The sequence below is a fragment of the Periophthalmus magnuspinnatus genome, chromosome 20, assembly GCF_009829125.3.
Source record: "Periophthalmus magnuspinnatus isolate fPerMag1 chromosome 20, fPerMag1.2.pri, whole genome shotgun sequence".
NCBI classification, from domain to species: Eukaryota; Metazoa; Chordata; class Actinopteri; order Gobiiformes; family Gobiidae; genus Periophthalmus; species Periophthalmus magnuspinnatus.
Genome location: NC_047145.1, coordinates 2,047,148 through 2,067,632, shown reverse-complemented (window position 1 = coordinate 2,067,632; position 20,485 = coordinate 2,047,148). Strand labels below are relative to the sequence as shown.

General features: G+C 38.1%; 1 protein-coding gene across 2 annotated transcripts in view; it reads left to right on the top strand.

Annotated features, from left to right (window-relative positions):
- Nucleotides 1–20,485, top strand: part of dpp6a (dipeptidyl-peptidase 6a) — a 383,619-nt gene that overhangs the window by 78,648 nt on the left and 284,486 nt on the right. Inside the window, exon 1 of one of the 2 annotated variants that reach the window (XM_033986013.2) lies at nt 15,809–15,982. The exons of the other annotated variant lie outside the window; for it this stretch is intronic. Coding sequence (XP_033841904.1) covers nt 15,809–15,982 — 174 coding nt within the window. Of the gene's footprint in view, nt 1–15,808; nt 15,983–20,485 lie in introns of those variants that run through there. 2 annotated transcript variants of the gene reach the window in all.

Below are 20,485 nucleotides of genomic sequence, written 5' to 3'. Positions count from 1 at the left end.
AATCACAAATAATCATCATAAAATTACGATTAAAACAGCCTGGATTTAAGCATTGTCAAAGTAGGACGATATTCACAAAATCCAGTCCAAGCCGATACTCTAAATGTGGCTCAATCAGTGGCAGATACCGATACCAGTCTAGGACCGGGACATCCCTAGTTGACTGTGTGATGTGCTTGGATAAATACAGCAGAAAAATGGTCTTGTCTTATCTCTGCTGCTGCTAATAATATGACCTAACACTTGTATTTTCATAACCTTGGCTAGTCTATCAAAACACTGCACTTTTTTCATGTTTCTTTCACTCCACACTTGGTAGACGTAAGCTGCTATTGTAGCCACAGTTGCCCCAGGACAACTGACAGAAGTGAGGCTGCCAATCCGTACCATCGACCCCTCCAACCACCACCAGCACTCACACAGTATTCACACACTGACAAGGTGAATAAAGTGTCTTGCCCAAAAACACAACAACAGCACTACACCATAATATTTTACACATGGCATTAAGACAATACAGTATCACAGACCGAATGAAACAGCTGAATGAAAGTTAAAATGTGTTCCTGTTTGGTCTTTGATGTTAATTTGCCTTTTAGGAAGTTAAAGATCTCATATTACTCTATTTTCTGATCTGTTATAATGTTGTTTCCTCATCACAAACATAAACAGACCTGGAGTTGTGTTTTGTTTCATTCACGCACTCACATTTAACACACAAATCCTGCATATTTACACTGAGTTCTTCTCTCAAACTGAAAACACTCTGTTCCACCTTGTGATGTCATCATGTGGTAATACAGGAAGTGCTCCACTGTGTTTTAAACGCCATACACCTTCACTAGAATCATTTGGATCACTTCAGACCTGGAAGTGCCAATCTCGACTGAATTAAAGGTAAAAGGAGCTGCTGTTAACTTGAAAACTACCACTTCATGACATCACAAGGTGGAACAGAGCATTTTGAGCGTTGGAGATGTACTGACTAATAATAAAGTGTTACTCAAACATGTGTGAATGAAACAAAACACAACTCTAAATATGTTTTGATGATGTAACAGTTGAGTTATAACTTACATTTTTGTCATTTCCTCCTCACACTTTTGCCTAAAGTTTAAATTGTCTGAACATTTCTCAGTGTAGCACATGCCGTCTTCTTCTTCTTCTTCTTCTTCTTCTTCTTCTTTCTACAGCTCAGATTCTCCTCTTCCTCTTTCTGTTCCTCACCGCTGCTGCGTTTGTTATTGCTGAGCAGCCAGAATGACAAATCAGCCCTGAGCTAAGGCACTGTTCTACTGGCCCCACAATCTCCACCATACGTGAAATTAGTCTGCCGCCTCTGTCTCGCAAACTCAATTCAAAAATGTTTCAGATAGCTCAACTGAACTTTTGCGCAATTTTTTTTCCACAACGTCCAACTTCTTGCACTGGTAACTCGCAGTGTTGTTCCACAGTGATATAAGCGAGTACAAGGGGAGGAGACAAAGACTGTACGGCCATTTTGAATCCACCCGTTGTAATGTTTTCCCCGTTCACTCACACTGCTGTTTCCTTCAGGTTTAAATGTTTGAACTGTCACAACTACCCACTTTAATGTGACTGGAGTCATTTCAGTGAAGTGTCTTGCTTAAGAACACAACAGAAGTATTCTCTCACGCTGGAATTGAACTGGGTAAACGTGAACACTTAAAGGTGCTCTCATGATTTTTACTGTCTTAAAAACATAAAACCAGAACTAGTTTATTTTAAATGATTTCAGAGTTTCAGAGCATCCTAATTATTCACCATGATGAGTTTATAAGCACAACCGAGGCTAGAGCGCTAATGCCAGAAACAAGTAGCATGCAAACAGTGTACTTCCTGGTTTGTGGAGGAATAAAATGCTGTGTAATTCGATGCAGATGTCACACAGAGCTCTCTTTTTTTTACCCTAAGAGCTACTTTTATAATGTATCTGTACTGGGTCAAAACAAATTCAAATTAAATATATTTTTAAAAATCTGGAAATCTGGTAGAGCCCCTTTAAACTTTGCTAAAAAAAAATAAAAATAAGAAAAAATAATAAATACAAAATTGTTATGAATCTACAACAAAGCCCACAACTATCTCATGTAAAGAAGAAAAAAGAAAATCTGAAAAACGATATCACCATGTTGAGATAATGTTATTCTTAAAGGTCCTATATTACACAAAATTGACTCGTGAGCTTTAAGTCATGTTATAATGTTGTTACCTCCTCAAAAACACACATGAAGTTGTGTTTTGTTTCATTCACACATTTAAGTAACCATTTATTATTAGTCTGTACATCTCCAAAACTCAAAATGCACTGTTCCACCTTGTGATGTCATGAAGTGGTGTTTTTCAAGTTTCAACAGCTCCTTTCACCTTTAGTTCAGTAGCGATTAGGAATTCCAGACGTGAAAGTTTCCAAATGGTTTTAGTGAAGGTGTATGAAGTTTAAAAACACAGTAGAGCACTTCCTGTATTACCACATGATGACATCACAAGGTGGAATAGAGTGTTTTCAGTTTGAGAGAAGAACTCAGCCTAAATCTGCAACATTTATCTATTGAACAAGAATGAAACAAAACACAACTCTAGGTATTTGTGCTGAGGAAAAAACATTATAACAGATCAGAAAATAGTGTAATATGAGCTCTTTAACGCACCATTTTCCACTCCTGCTCAAAACTAGTCCTGGCTCCGTATGTTCTCGTAGTTTCCCGTTTTTCCAGTGCTCACATCTGCAGTCCCCTCCCTCGCTCTCTTTATACATCCTGCTCATGCTGTCAGTGTGAATTTCCCACTGACTTTATCTTCCCCATTTCAAATAGGATTGGGACTCCATTCGCCATGCTCCGTGTCACTTTCCCGGCCAATTTTCCAGTTGATCCCGACACATCATAAAAATGCTAAATGAGCGGATTGTCCAGAAGTTGTTTCGTACCTCTCGCTGTCCCTGTCACCGGGCCACATTCCTGTCATTCCTATTTTAACGTGTACATTTGCTGTCAGGGAATATGAAAATGTCTCCAGCGAGTGTGTGTGTGTGTGTGTGTGTGTGTGTGTGTGTGTGAGGGTTAAATGACAGGACCTATTAATTTGTGAGTTTAATTTCGAGTCTGAGCGTGTCGGGCTGTGGCTCCCTCACTCTGGAGCTGTCAGAGAGCAGAGGCCGCAGACACTCAGGGAAAACATGAGAAACAAACTTAGAGCAACACAAACCGCAATCCTTCTCTAAGAATTATGGGAATTTTAGTATTTGAGGCCTAAAAAACAATGTTCATATTTATTTAAAGGGGTCATATTACACTATTATCTGGTCTATGTTTTAATGTTTCCTCATCACAAACAGACCTGGAGTTGTGTTTTGTTTAGGCTGAGTTCTTCTCTCAAACTGTAAACACTCTGTTCCACCTTGTGATGTCATCATGTGGTAATACAGGAAGTGCTCCCATGTGTTTTTAAACTCCACACACCTTCACTAGAATCATTTGGATGATTTCAGTCCTGGAATTGCAAGTCGCTACTGAAGTAAAGGTAAAAGGAGCTGTTGAAATTTGAAAACTACCACTTCATGACATCACAAGGTGGAACAGAGCATTTTGAGCTTTGGAGTTATAGACAGACTAATAATAAAGAGTTACTTAAACAGGCTTAAAGCTCACAAGAATCAGTTTTTGTGTAACATATCACCTTTAAAGTGGCACTATGTAACTTTCCAACTGTTTGTCTTCATACATATATCACTGCAAAGGGTCAGATCTGTGGATAGGCAAGCCCACTCACAATATGTCTGTATATATGTATGTTTTCAAGGTATTTTTGAGCTATAAAAACACTTGAAATTGAATTAATTTGACATTTAACACCATACGGCAAAACAGTCCAGGCAAAGCAATAACATCTCCATGGAGACAAGCAGCTGGTGAACCCCTTACCTGAAAAGTTACACAATGCAGCTTTAAACACATACATTTTTTCTATTGCAGTGGGGAAAGTAATCCAATTTGAATTAGTTTGCGTGGTTTGTATTGGATGAGCATACATTTATATAATATTACCTTTATGCTTGTATGCTAATGTTCATTAAGTTGCATATAGTGGCAATTTATCACAATCAGCAGTGCTATCAACAGTTGCTATGGCGACATGCTGCTAGCAATATCAATGAAGAAATAACGCGTCACTTTACATAGGTTTTGCCCACCACTTATGTAATGGGATATTGAGCCAGACCACAGAACGACAAGTACACGGAGAGGAGTGGAGACGCTGCAAATGAACTAAGATAAAACCACACGCCTAATGGACGCTGTACGCACAACAACGTCCTACATTCACTCCAACCAAAGACGATCAGTTCATCCCAAACATAATCTAACGTCAAAGAAAAAAAAAGAAAAAAAAAAAAAAGATTATGTCTCAGAATATAATCTTACTCACTTATTTCTTGTTGCTATCTCAGTTCAAGTATTCCTAAACCTCTAATGTTCCACGGTATAGCATTAAACCCGTCTATCTCTGTGTAGACCAAAACAGTGACACCACCAGGGCAAGTGACAGCAGGTCAGATCTGTGGAGAGGCAAGCCCGCTTACTTGTTTTTGAGATATTTTGAAGCTATAAAAACAGATGAAATTGAATTAATTTGAGATAATGATATATACGATAACATCTCCATGGTAACAAGTAGAAAGTAAATGGAAACAAACTACAAAGGAGTTTATGCTGCTTTGCTTCTTCTATCTATTTAAAAATATTTTGATTTAAAACACTAAATGAAACACCCATTATTTCCAACTGATTCTGTCCATAATGATTTTGATTTTTTTTTGTGTGTTTCAAATTGTTAATCTTTGACTAGTATTCATTGGTTTGTGTTGGACCAAATCACCAAAGTTCCTATAGTTTGTGAATTTTGTTCCCTGACAAAGGCAATACAACAGTTTTTATTTTTATTTTTTATTTTATTCTGATTAATTCCCTCCACCAGAAAAGATACACAGTGCACCTTTAAACGTCAGTCACATTTTTATATAGCACTTATCCAACTTCAAGGCACTCCAAACGCTTTACATCAGGAGTCTCAAACCTGCGGCCCGGGGGTCAATTGCGGCCCACGAGACGATATTTTGTGGCCCGCAGGACAATATGAAAGTTTAATGTCAGTGTGGCATTACCATGTTGCGTGTAGAAGGTTCCGCGAAAATCGGTAAACCCCAAACACACGTGTCACTCGCGCTGTGTACTCCCGTCACAAAAGATTCAACAAATAATGATGTATATCTATAAAATCCACAAGAACTGGCAATATTTCCTGTTTTCCATGTTTAAAAGGAACCACTCACACATTCACACTGGGGGGTGAGGCAGGTTAAGTGTCTTGCCCATGAACACAGTGACCGTATTCATCTGTTGGAGCTGGAATCGCACCGCCAACCTGTGGGTCAGTGGATCTGAACGCTCGACCGGTGATGTTTACGTTGAGAGCGGGACTGCAGTGGAATTATCTTTTGAAAGCTGCTTTAGTTTGAACAAATCCTTTAACGGACTGACTTCGCTGTAACACGTCTCTACCTTCACACGTCAAGTCGTTTTAAGTCAAAAATCTCCGAGCTCATAAAGTTTTTGACAACGTGATACAGCAGCCGTCCTGGATATATGAGGCGTAATGGTCAAAGTGAAGTGAACACTGAGGCTTTATGACAGTCATTGTGCCGCACACTTGTCGCTCACGGTTTAAAGTCACGACTTCTGGCCCTGAACTTTTGCTCCCGCGATGAACTCTGGGATTGCTCTTCTACTTTTGACAAGGCGTACACTTTCTTTCGATTTCTTCTGAGGAAACGTCTCTCTTCAATGTTTGTATTTGTCTTTGGGCTGGATTAATTATTGCGGTGCCATATGCTGCACTATAATCAGTAAATCGGCACCATGACTTAACCAGATGGAGCGATCCACATTCATATTTTTGAGTGACTAAAAAAGACGTTTGCTCAAATTACTTTCACATCTCCAACACTTAATTTCTCAAGCTGTGCCAGTTCTATAGCTATAACTCTAAAAGCAAGTTATTTTTGATAGCATTGTTAATATGTGCAGTATTCAGTGAAAAAGACATGGAATACTTGGAAAAAAAAAAAAAAACAAAAAAAAAAAACTGGTTATAGTGTCCTAAGATTCTCATGTTCAGTCAATTGGAAATCAAATAAGCTATGGTATTAAGCCAGATGCCCTTCCTTCCTACTCAGCACAGCATAATTGTTCTGACAGACACATAATGATACAATCCTTGTGTTAACTTCATGAATATATTTGCATTATTGTTGTGTATTTGAATTGCAAATGATAATGTATAGATCAAAAATAGACAGTGTGTATCCAGCTGTTTATGATGTAAAACATGTGATATTACATGTTCTGACTGACAGGGGGCGTTCATACCTGCACAATCACTACAGCAAAATTTGGACTAAACCTGGACTGAACCAAGACTAGACCAGTTCTAAACCAGGTCTAAACCAGGACTTAAAGAGATCTAAACCTGGACTAAACCAGATCTAGACCAGGACTAAACCTGAAATAAACCTGGACTAAACCAGAACTAAACCAGGAGTAGAACAGGACCAAACACAAGTATCGACACTAAGGACTATTGTATTGCATTCATTATTTAATACCTGAATGTAATGAAATATTTACAGTTTGAATGTGAGGCCATGTAATCCAAACCCTGTGTGTTTATCCATGTGTTTACCTGAACAAAGGACCTGACCCGACACATCACATTACATCACATATGGTGCTTATGAAAATAACAATTGGGAGCTCCAAAACGCTGCTGCGGTGTGAATCTACTTTCTTTGAACACTTTTGTTTTTTGGACGCAGCACACAGGCTTAAAAGTTTTTGGATGTGTTTATCTACACATGAATGAAGTTTGTATTAGTGTTGAGATACTAAAAAGTCACATTCACGGGACAGAAATGAACCTTTCCTAAATACCTTAATTAAACTATTTTCTGATCTATTTTCTAATTTGCTCATTGATTACACTGGACTTTACCAAGAAATGTCAAAAAATAATTCATTAAACCAGGTCTAAATCTGGTTATCTTGTATTACCAAAAAACAATACATTGTATAATGACCTAAACTCCGCCCACAACCACATTTCAAATAGAGCTGCTAAACCTGGAGGAGGGGCGGGGTCTGGAGGTATAAGGAGCAGTGTGATTGGTCTAACAAGTATCCACACTTCAAACTCCACCTCCGCAGCCAGTCGTTTGCAATCAGAAACACCTGACTGATGGCCAGTGTTGGGCATCTTACTTCAAAAATGTAATTAGTTATAGTTACAAGTTACTTCTCCCAAAAAGTAAGAGTTAGTAACTCAGTTACTTTTTAGTAATTAGTTAGATTACTCCGTTACTGAAAAAGTAATGCAGTTAGTAACGCCGTTATAATGTAACTCCGTTATTCCCAACACTGCTGATGGCTAACCAGGGCAGTGCTATGTAATGTCACCAACTACCGGAAATTGCAAGAAGAGCAAACTGGAGGCAGCACAAACTTAGATTTAGGCGTTGTTTTTTTACCTCGTTTGTATTAAAATTTCCAAAAAATGACTAGGAACAGTAGATAATGCTATTTAAAGACCACACAAATAGCGGATTTTGTGTTTAGTTCCACTTTTTTTTTTCTTTTTTTTTTTTCCATTTTCTGGAATATAAATCGCACTGGAGTATAAGTCACACCGGAGTATAAATTGTACCAAAGTATAAGTCGCACTGAAGTATAAGTTGCACTGGAGTATAGATCGTACCGGAGTATAAATTGCACTGGAATATAAGTCACACTGGAGTAAAAGTCGCACCATCCAAAAAATGCATAATAATGAAGAAAAAAACAAAACATATATTTCACACATAAATCCCATCTGATTATAAGTCGCACCCCCGGACAAACTATTAAAAAAGTGTGACTTATAGTCCGGAAAATACGGTATTTGTTCTGTATTAAATAATATTAGTCTATAGAACGTTGTGATGTCATCTGTCATACTCGGTAGCTGTATTTCCAACAACACCAAATGGGATTAAGATGGATTAAGATGAAAACGTGTGGTGTATCACAGAAGAGACCTGCAGATTAAATGAACTTGTATTGGTCCCATAGAGATCAGTAGAGCCAGTCCTGGACCATTATAACATGAATGATATATGCAGCATTTGGAGCAGTAATGAAGACCATTTAAATCCATTAGCGCATTACAGTCCACCATTAAATATTACTGATGCATGGACTCTGTCTTTGCACTGGCTCTAATTGGCTCCCGCTCTCCTCCATCTTTCATTACTGCCACTACTTTGTAAAATACTGCGTACAGTGGCAACAACTTGGAGTACACTGCATTATAAAACATCTGACTCATTAACTAAACTCTACTTTGATGGACAGTTACTGTAGGAGTAAAAAATGTAGTTGTACAGACCAGTTGCAGTAACAGTAGTAGTTGTAGCATGTGTATTAGTAGTAATAGTTGTAGTACCCGTAATTGTAGTACTTGTAGGAAAAGTAGTAGTAACACTTGTAGCACAGATGTAAAAAGTAATAATGGTAGGTTTACTTGAAATGTTAGTAGTTGTTGAAGTACTTGTAGTAGCAGCAGCACTATTAGTAGTTATTGAAGTACTTTTAGTAGTAGCTGTAGTAGGAGCAATACTTGTGATGGTACCAGTTATAGGGTCTAAATATTTTACAATTTCACCTTTGTTTTTAAGTAGTGCCTATTAGTAATTTGTACTTGTGTGGTAGTAGTAGCAGTAGTAGTAGTAGTAGTAACAGTAGTAGCAGTAGTAGTAGTAGTAGTAACAGTAGTAGCAGTAGTAGTAGTAGTAGTAACAGTAGTGGCTGTAGCAGTATTAGTAGTAGGAATAGTAGCAGTAGAACATTTGTTGAAGTAGTACTGGTAATATTAGTTGTAGTGTTAGTAGTGGCTGAACTAGTTGTATTTTAGAATTTTTAGAAACATTTTTGGAATTGTAGTAGTACCAGTTTTAAGTATCTTCCATTTATTGTATTTTCCAGTTTTCCTTTGTTTTTAAGTAGTGGTAGTACTTGTTGTTGAAGTAGTAATAGTGGTATAAATTCCACTGCAGTAGTTATTTGTGGTACATCATCCTGTTAGCAGCAGTACTAGTAGTTTTTGAAGTTTTAGTTGTAGTTGTTGTAAGAGCAGTACTAGTAGTTATAATGGTATCACGTGTAAACATTAGTTACAGTAGTAGTTGCTGAAGTACATGCAGCAGTAGTACTAGAAGCTGTTTAAGTACTTTTAGCAGTAGCTGTAGTAGGAGCAATACTTATACTTGTGATGTTTCCAGTTGTAGGCCCTAAATATGTTCCACCTTTGTTTTTAAGTTGTACTTTTTAGTAATATGCAATTGAGTAGTAGTAGTAGTAGTAGCTAGTGTTGTTGGTGTTGTAGTACTTGTAGCAGTTGTTGTAGCAGTAGTACCACTAGGCCCTAGTTGTTGAAATACTTTTAGTAGTACTAGTTGTAGAACCAACAATAATGGTACCACCAGATGTAAGCAGTTGTAGTAGTTGAATTACTTGTAGTAGCAGTAGTACTAGTAGTTGCTGAAGTACTTTTAGTAGCTGTAATTGTACTGAGTGCAATACTATAGTAGTAGTTGTAGAGGTAATTGTATAGTACTTGTAATAGTAGCAGAAGTAATAGTAGTTACAATGATATCAGGTATAAATGTTAGTTGCAGTACTAGTAGTTGTTGAAGTATTTTTAGTAGGTGCAACTGTACTGACAGCAATACTAGTAGTTACCAGATGTAGTGACCAGTAGGTACCAGATGTAAGTAGTTGCTGAATTACTTGTAGTAGCAGTAGTACTAGTAGTGCTTGAAGTGCTTTTAGTAGGTGTAATTGCATTGGAAGCAATACTAGTAGTTATAATGGTACCAGATGTAAGTAGTTGTTGATTTACTGGTAGTAGAGGTAATACTAGTAGTTGTTTAATTACTTTTAGTAGCTGTAATTGTACTGAGACCAATATTAGTAGTTTTAATGGTACCAGATGTAAGTACTAGTAGTTGCTGAAGTAATTTTAGTAGCTGTAATTGTATTGGGAACGATACTAGTAGTTATAATTGTTGAATACTAATAATACTAGTTGTTATAATCGTATCAGCAGCAGTAATAATAGTTATGATGATATCAGGTGTAAATGTTAGTTGCAGAACTAGTAGTTGCTGAAGTACTTTTAGTAGGTGTAATTGTTTGGGAGCGGTACTAGTCGTTATAATGGTACCAGATGTAAGTACTAGCAGATGTTGAAGTACTCTTACTAGGTGTAATTGTATTGGGAGCGGTACTACTCGTTATAATGGTACCAAAGTGTGACTATTTTCCAATTTCCCACCTTTGTTTTGGTGCGGAGCAGAAATAGATTTGGAGACTGCAGGGAGCTGGAGCGCTGGGTTCAGGGAGGCGAGTGTTTTGATCAGTACAGCTCTGCTACTGCACCATAAAATGAGAAACTATCCATCTTACAACATGGCCGACCGCTGACAGCCACAGACACGACGAGAAGCCGGGGGAACGCTTACATATGTTTTTATATAACACCAGACAAAATGCATTTATTTACTCACCTGTAAATGTACATAAAAATACCATTAGTGTCCACTAGAGGACGGTATTGCTTCAGTTCTCGTCCTCATGGTAGTATCAGTGTAACCTTAAATGACTTGTGCTGTGTTTGTTAGGCCACAATAAAGGGCATTAGACAGAAATAATCCCTTGTAACTGGCGACAGAGGATCCCAGAGGAGAATATCGAATCTACTTTGGTTTTAATCCTCTACTTCATTCTGTGATCAAGAAACATGACAAATGATTTTATTTTTTTTTCTTTGTTGGACTGCAGTTGTCACGTAGGACTTAAAGGGCTTAAGGATCAGGAGCAGTCAGGGAATTATAGAACGTACTGCAAATTGAATATAGTACTTTTATTTGGGGCAGATCATAGCAAATACTGCGGTCTGAAGTATTGATTTGGGCTCAGGTTGTATTCTATTTAATCATAAAAGATTAAGGCCTATTTGAAGTACTGCCATTACTACATTTGTGCGGGAAGTTTACATACGTTTCATAGTGTAGTTTCTGTGTGTGTTTAGCCATAGTGCCAGGACAGATAGAAATGTACTTTTGCGGTAGTATTAGGAATTGTAATCTCTTTTAGTATGTGTAGTTGCAGTATTAGTGATAGTAACAGTGACAACAGTAGTCACGGTAGTAGTGAACAAATGGAGGTAGGGGCTAAAGCATCGAAAATCAGAGGTCTGAGACAGATTCTATCCCCCATCTACAACCTCGTCTTCAGACCCAAAACAAACAAAAGGAACAAAGAGAACAATAGGGTGAGCCAGTAGGACCATTAAAGGTTAAATGGAGGAGGCATTAAGACTGTAACTGGAGACAACAGCTGTTTACAGTTTCAGTGTAGTTAGCTCCTCCCTTCAGACAGATATAAGGCAGTGTCCAGCAGCAACTGACCAGAACTGAAGAAGAAGCAGTTTGGATGAGCAGCGAAACGTCTTCATTCCTCCAGCATTTTGTCCAGTTGACAGATTTAAACTTCGTCTTTTACTATGAATCAGACCTGGACGACTGAGGGATTACACAGATATAAAACAACATAACATAAAGGTAACATAAAGAAAATCTGACTGTTTTGTGTTGAAAATGACATTCTGTTACTAAATAGGAGCATGTTTATGTATAGTACATAATGAATAACGCAATTTCTGGTGATGTCTTTTGATGGAGGAAATTTGCAATTACTGTATGGACGGAATTCAAATCTGGACGGGATTACTTTCATTATTTTACTTTTTATATTATTATTATTATTATTATTATTATTATTATTATTATTATTATTATTATTATTATTATTTATTATTATTATTATTATTATTATTATTATTATTATTAATAATAATAATAATTTATTTAGGAGCACGTTATAGCTTCAGTGTGGTATCGTATTATTATCATCATTATTATTATTACACTGTCTTATTTCTATATGCTTATTTTTATTTATTTATTTATTTTTGTCTTGATTGTGTATGTATTATTATTATTATTATTATTATTTATTTATTTATTTATTTATTTATTTATTTATTTATTTATTTATTTATTTAGGAGCATGTTTTAGCCTCAGTGTGGTATCGTAATCAGTATCGAGTATTGGGTCAGTTCCTTAGTATTGCAATTGAGTTTGAAATGATAGTATCGTTACAATCCTCTTAAACAATTCTGACTCATACACTGTTTCCACTCTATACTTTTAAGAACATTCCACATGTGTAAACTCACACTCATATTACTCATATTACTATAATATTGCATATTTCACATACATTTTGTCGACATGGGGGAGTTGTGCCTGTGTGTGTTTAATGTTTTCAAGAGGATTTTGATGTAAATATTTCTGATTTTCCCTGTAGCTTGTGCTGCTGACCTGTGTGAAGTTAAAGTGTTTCTCTAAGGAAGTGAGACCAAGATTCAAATGCAAATATATACAAAGTCTAGACATGTTGCAAGTGCCAATTACTGATGTCTTTGCTGTGAATGTCCTCTAAGTGCTCAGAATATATTATGAAAAAGTAAACATTTTGTCCTTGGAGGTGAAAAATTGGCAACATGGTAAGGACAAAAGTAGTAGTAGTTGGTAGTAGTTGTTGTTGTAGTTATACAGTAATTACAACTGTAGCAAAGTAGCGGCAGTACCAATTGTGGATGCAGTAGTAGTATTAGCAGTAGCATTAACATTAGTAGTAGTAATAGTTTTAGTTGTAGTAGTTGTGGTAGTTATAGCTACAGTGGAAAAGTAGTAGTACTTGTGGTAGTTGTTGCAGTAGTTGTAGTTATACATTAATAGCAACTGTGTTAAAATATTGGTAGTTGCAATAGTAGATGCAGTATTAGTAGTTGTAGTAATTGTTGTAGTAGCTGTGGCAATTATAGCAACAGCAGCAAAGTAAAACTAGTGGTTGTAGTAGTAGTAGTTGTAGTAGTAATCGTAATAGTTGTTGTAGTAGTAGTTGTTGTTATACAGTAATAGCAACTGTAGCAAAGCAGAGGTAGTAAAAATAGTAGATGCAATAGAAGTATTAGTATTAGTAATATAAATAGATGTTGTTTTAGTTGAAATAGATGTAGTAGTAGTTTTAGTTGTAGTATTAGCAGTAGTAGTAATGGTAGTTATAGAAACAGTTGCAAAGTAGTAGTAGTTGTTATAGTAGTTGTAGTAATTGTAGTAGTAGGTGTAGTAGTTGTAGTAATTGTAGTAGTTGTTGTAGTAGTAGTAGGTGTAGTAGTTGTAGTAATTGTAGTAGTAGTTGTAGTTATACATTAATAGCAATTGTGTCAAAATATTGGTAGTTGCAATAGTAGATGCAATACTAGTAGTTGTAGTAGTTGGAGTAATTGTTGTTGTAGCAGTGGCAGTTATAGCAACAGTGGCAAAGTAGTACTAGTGGCAGTAGTAGTAGTTGTAGTAGTAATTGCAGTAGCTGCTGTAGTACTGTAGCAAAGCAGCGGTAGTAGAAATAGTAGATGCAGTCATAGTATTAGTAGTAGTAGTAGTTGTTGTCATTTTAGTTGAAATAGATGTAGTAGTTGTGGTAGTTGTCGTTTTAGTTGAAATAGGTGTAGTAGTAGTTTTAGTTGTAGTAGTAGTGGTAGTTAGAGCAACAGTAGTAGTCTTTGTAGTAGTAGCTGTAGTAGTTGTTGTAGTGGTAGTTGTAGTTATACAGCAATAGCAACTGTAGCAAAGTATTGGTTGAAGCGATTGTAGTTGCAGTAGTAATAGTAGTAGCATCAAAAATAGTGGAGTATTTTATCATTATGAAAATGCTCTGCATTTTAATTCTATCACATCAAAGTGTTAAAATAGCATATTAAATTCCGTATTAACTGAAGTGCTCTCTCTTTTCGAAGTGTTCCCAGCTGGCTGATGTGAGACAGTTCTTCCCCACAGACAGAAGCCTCTCCTGGGTGCACAGCCTCAGCGCTCGGCCCCCCTCTGCTCTACCTCCAGGCCTAATCTGGTCAACATCCACAAACCCAGCGTCTGCCATAAGAAAACTCACTTTACATCAACACAGAAGAAACACAGATTGAACAAGTCCAACAATATCATTTGCCTATGGAACTGTCACTTTGAGTAAATGAATTTATATTGAATCACATCCTAAAGCGTCAAACCCAGGGCAGTGCTGAGCTCAGACTGTGACAAATCTTGTATCTTTTTCTTCAAATTTTTCTCTCCTTAATGAAATCACTACAGCGTCTGAAATTGAATCGTATTTCTAGGAACGCAGCCAAGATGGATTATGTGCAGCAACACGCGGATAGCCTTTGTTCCCTTCTTTTTTTTTATATAAACCTGGGAATCGATAGTAAAATATTTTGCTGGCAGAGAGCTATTGAGCTGAGTAATCAAGTCACAGAGCGCGAGGATGTGTTCTTAATCTTTTTAGGAAGCCATTTTGACGGAGAAGTGAGAGTCGCCGGCTGTGAGGGATCTGAGGTGCTGTGTGGATGTTGTTGTTTCTGGTTTGGGAGACGATCGGGACTCCTGAGACCTGCCTTAAACTGAAGTACAAGCAGAGCAGCCTGTTTAAGATATTAAAATATGATGATGTCATACTCCCAGATGGGGGCAAAGGACATATGACATGTCCAAAAGGTAAATTCACATTCTATTAGTGGCTAGTGCTGTTAACTTCTTGTTTTACAACTCAAAACTGCATTTTAGCTCTATTCATTTGACCTGCCTCAGTCTGTGTTGAGTGTTATTGTCCTACAGGATGTTGTGTTGCCATGTGCAGCATCAGTGCATCATGGAGAATGAAATACACTACAATTTTAAGTGTAGGAAGAGATAGAGAAATACTTCAGCAAAAGACTAAAATATCAGCCATGTGTCAGTTAAAGTGCTGAACTCTTAAACAAATCTGTGAGAATCTGACTCCTGCAGGAAGAACTAAAAATAGATTTGTCAGTACTGTGTTCATGTTTTCTGTTTCATAGTTTGGATAAAATCTCTTTGTATTTTGTTTGTGATTGTGTGTTATGGTTTTGTGTGTGAGACTGTGAGCATTAAATAACGTCCTGTATAATCTGGTGTCTCATGGAGTCATTTTTAGTCATTTCTAACAGTTACAGCAGAAGTGAGACATCGTGACTAACACACCTCGTGCACATCTGTGAACAGTCCCCACTGTGTCCACATGGGGGCACTGGTGCTCTCTGCTGAGCAGCGCCTCTGACCCAAATGTAGGCACAGAACAGGAGGTGCAGGTCTGACTCAGGATCGCACTTTATCTCAAAGTGGAACAAGTTTAGGGCGTGTTTGGCTCCGTGCTCCATGCGCGCTGTGCGCACGTGACAGGAGGCTACAGTCTGTAACATTCACTTTAGTTTGTGCAGCTGACACTGGCTGTGCTCCGGGCTGGGACTGTGGTTAGCCGCTGTCTCCTTCTTGCTCTTTTTTCTTGAAAAGCGTGTATTAGCTCTGGCACAGATCTGCAAAGTTGGCGGAGTGTGCGCCGCAGCTCCGTCGATAGGACGTGACAGTGAAAGTGAAAGTGGACGTGCTCAGAAAGTGAACACTGCTGGACTGAACCCAAAGCGCCACAAACAAACCAGCGGACTCCACTTGTATTGACCAGAGGAAGTTGTCCTTCCTCATTTGGGGAAGTGGACATGGCGTCTCTTTATCAAAGATTCAGCAGCGGGACCATCGAGACCAACAAATCGTTCCCAGATCCTCCAGAGGCGAGTCACCTGCTCGGGCAGAGCGCGGAGGGGCAGCGGGGACCGGAGAGCCACAGAGCCCGGCTCCAGCAGCAGTACCGCCGCCAACACGACGACGAGGACGTAAGACCCACTCCCACTGCCTCACAACAACAGCACACGTGTTTGTCCTCAGCTAGATTTAAGACAGACAGGATTCTAACATTTCTTCCATAAACTTATTGACCTGGGCGTCATGTTTGTGATTGGTCAGTTTGTCTAACAATAGTGACGCATTTGTTACGTATGAACAATGTATAAGGCTGTTGTTTTACACTTAATCACATCCACACAGGAGGAGCAGGACAGGCGCAGGGAGCTGTCAACACTGCCCTGTCCCATTTCAGTTACTATTCTATTTATTAACTCTTACTTCTTATGTCAATATATGATGCACACTGTGGGACTGTACATGTCCTCTAAACTTTTACAGTTTAATCATTAAGAAACTAGTAGAAAATACCACTAAACCCAACAGCTGGCACAAGAGAGCGTTTCAGCACCACAGACAGAGACGAGCCAGGCAGAAAACAGCAGTGTTTCAGCACCAGGGACAGCGCCAGCCCCTGTTAATCCTCTGTAACACACAAACAGCACTGTGGACTGACACACAAACACACAAACAGCACCATGGACCAACACAAACAGGACCATGGACTCACAAAAACAGCACCATACACACAAATACACAAACAGGACCACGGACTGACATACAAACACACAAACAGCACCATAGACACTCACATCACGTCATAAGCCTCCCGCTCCTCGTCTCAGTATCTGGCCCTGCAGCCCAGAGCCTGGCCTGGATTAAAACATAGAACTGAAGGTGACCCAGGAAATGATATTACAACACCAGAGCTGAGCGTGTGGGCTCATGCAGATGTGGAGTAGATTTACATAGAGTTGCATACAGTGTCTTATGTAAATGTAACTCATGTTTGTACAATAAGGGTCATGTTTTAGTGAGTGGAGCAGCTGGGGGCAACACCGGTGCAGACTAAAGGTGTGTAATGTTGTTGCAGTGTTTTAGCATAAGATGAAAAGGCATTATTCCTTGTGTGCTGGTTTTATTACTAACACAGTTGTACGTTGGGAGAAGCGGCCACATTAAAAGTTATTGGCAAACTTACTTTCTGATTTATTAATAGGCTAGTTTTAGAAAATGCAGTATGTTCAGATTTTGAATTTGAATGGATTTAAATGGATTTTTTTTATTTTTTTGTCTTGTTAAAAGTGTAGCTCAAATGTGTGTGTGTCTAATCAGTAATTTCCACGTTTTAATTGGCTAAATCTGCCTTGTAGGTAACTAGTCATTAGCTAGAAACTATACCTCCTGCTAAAAATAATAAATAAAGACCCATAGCCCTATTGGCAGGAGGCTCAGTCAGAAGAGCATCTACTGACTTGAAATGGGTGGTTCAAGCCCCACTCCAATGTGCATTATGTTGTTTCTTTGGGGAACACACTCCATATTCACATTCAGTTCATTGGTGCCTGCAAAAAAAAACAGGTCCCCATGACAACAATCCTTTATTATTACATGAACAGCATGATTTAAAGTTCAGATATGGATGAAAATGGGTTAAGGTTTAGGCTGAGTTTCGTCAAGTAGCTGCAGTGGATGATAACAGAGTGTAATTTTTAGGTATCTGTACTTTACTTAAGTGCATTTTACAGTGGATACTTTTTAATTTTACTTCACTACATTTGCAAGCAGGTATCTGTACTTTCTACTCCACTACATTTTAAAACAGGACTCAAAAGTAAAAAGTATTTTTCTTATGTTTTGAGGGGTATTTTTTACCATGTTCGTGGAAACATCCTGACTAAAGTTTTCGAGTTCAAGCTTCGGCTTTGGGCAAACAAAAATGAATACACAAAATCCATGAGAAAAATTAAGAAATTGACTTGTATTGTTTCTGCTGACCAAAGAAATGTGTAATAAAAAAAAAATAAAAAAAAATCAGTATCACTACATTTTACACTTTAACCATTTAACAGCACTTTTACTTTTTACTCTTAAAAGTACATGTTTAAATAGATACTTAAATACATTTAAATATATTTTTTTATGCTTTTACTTTTACTAGAGTCACTTTTTACCTCTATATATGTACTTTTACTTAAGTAACAAAATTGAATGCTTCATCCAGCACTGGCAAATAGCAAGTATAGTTAGTGATTTGTTTCCAGCAAATGAATGAAAGTCAATGCAATAATCCCAAACGACAGGTATATGTGTGTCTGTGTGTGCGTGTGTGTATATGTGAGTGTGTGTGTGACTCATTATTTGATAGCATTAGACAAGCACTGTAACTATATAACACCACATTACATTTACTCCATGTGCTGCATATATGATGTTTTATTCATTTCCTGTGCACACTGTCGGACTCCATGCTTCCTGGGCTCATTTGCATTCTCGTGATTAGTGATTATGTTTTAAACTATTCCACATGCAGTGACTTATGACAGAGCCTGCAGCAGATTACCCCACAGCCCGTACAGTGTGGCAGGTGGAACAGAGGAGCAGGTACATGAACGGAGCAAGGGGCTGATTTATCGACCTGTTCTTTGTGTTTTGTTTGTGCGTTGCCGAGCGTCGACATGATCTGAAATCAATAACGGTGGTGATGCACAGTCCCTATTCTTCAGACAGAGACCGCTGTAGTGACGGCCTATAAAAACCTCTTTTATAAAGCTCTGCCTGCTGCTCAGTGTGTCCTCATGTCCACACTTTGTTGGGCTTGATGTGTTATAATAATAATGGTATCTATTTAGCATTATCACATTAGCTGTTTTTTTATGCTGAAAAATACCTTGAAAGACATTCCTGCGTATTGTGATTGGGGCATAGACTTTATATATAAATTGACATAGCTAATGCACTAGCCGGCGTGTTCTTGACTTCATCGACTCTGGCTCCAATTCACTTTCCATTGATAAACTCTCTCTGTAACTGCTGCTGTCAGACTAAACATTTTGGTCTTAAAATGTTTGTATTAACGCACTGTACATGATTCTGCTGTTTTAATTTAACTTTTTTGTTCGTAAATCAAGATATAAACATTAATAACAGACAAATCAGCTACTTTCCTTCCCCGAAGTTGCTCCCACTAGCCTTAGCAACAGGTTTGATTGACAGTGTTGCTAAGTGCCGGCACTCTGCTAATCCAGGAAGTGGTTTTATGGCTCTTCGGTTGCTATGATACTTCATTTGACCGGAGCCGAACGCTGTGGGGGACGTCACACTCACTCAGTCCACTTCTTTATACAGACTATGGATTGGGGTAACCTCTTCACAGATCTGACCTGTAACTTAGCCTGGTAACACCACCTGCTTATGTCCGTGGAGATAGATTACCGTAAGTTTATTGTCGTACTGTGGAACATCCTAGACAGAGCGATAACATTTCCATAAAGACAAGCAGGTGCTATGCTATAACTTCCACCAGAAAAGTTACACAGTACACCTTTAGTTTTCTTGCAATTTGCGGAAAAGCTGTGATGAAAATGAGCGTAGCCATAGTCACAAGTCACACAGAGCTCCAGCAGATAACACATACTTATACTTATTAAACTGGAGACTTATTTTTAGAACTTTAAAACAGTTATCTTCATTTATTTATTTTAAAAATCCAAATCCCCCCATTATAAAACCGCACGCTGCTGATAAAGTTCCACAGTGACAATAGCCGGTCCGGATCCACTTCCCCTCCCACGTCGTCGTCTCATCAGCGCCGGCGTTGGCTCTGCTCCAGCTGTGCCTTTAATGAACGCGCTCGATGGAGGTGACATTCTCCTCACGCTGTGCCCGCGAGAGCTGCAGCCCACCGGGGATGAAGAGCGCCCCCTGCTGTCACCAAACCCCTCCAACGTACAGACCAATCACTGCCGGATACTTCAAAACTCTATCCTGAAACGAGTCCTTTTCGTCAGTATAGTTTTTGTTGATACTTTATAGAATCAACACTGTTTTTTTTTTTGGATAGTAGTAGTAGATAATCCATGGTTTAATTGAGTATTCTTTGCGTTCTGGTCATACTTATCGATCTTTCTCTGTTGTATAATTGGAATTGATTGCAGGTGTTGTTGTTCGAGCTTTAGATAGCACTAGTAGATCAGATAGTATAAGACTGGCTTTTAAAATCACACTTTCATAGACGTTCTTCATCTGTTGGCAAATTATGCATTCATCAGTTCCTTTCTTTCCATACACGAGGCGGTTTGGACTTATATGTGTTGATAGCTTGAAGCCAAACTCATCTTTGAATAATGGAAGGACCTCTAGAGGCCAATTAAGCCTCAGCAGCACAGGTTGGTCTTCATCTTATCTTTTCTTTTGTGGAGAGTATTATAGACAGCATCCAGTGCCTTGAAGGTCATTGGTAGAATTCCCTTTCCAGTGCATATCTTTTGTTTATGGCCAAGACACTAAATTTACCTTCATTGTCTGTGTACTAGTGTTGTCATGATACGAACATTTCAAACTTGATTTCAATACTAAGGAATAGATTTGAAACTCAGTACTGATTCTGATACTACAATGATAATAAAAACACTCTTTACTTAGACAATAGAATG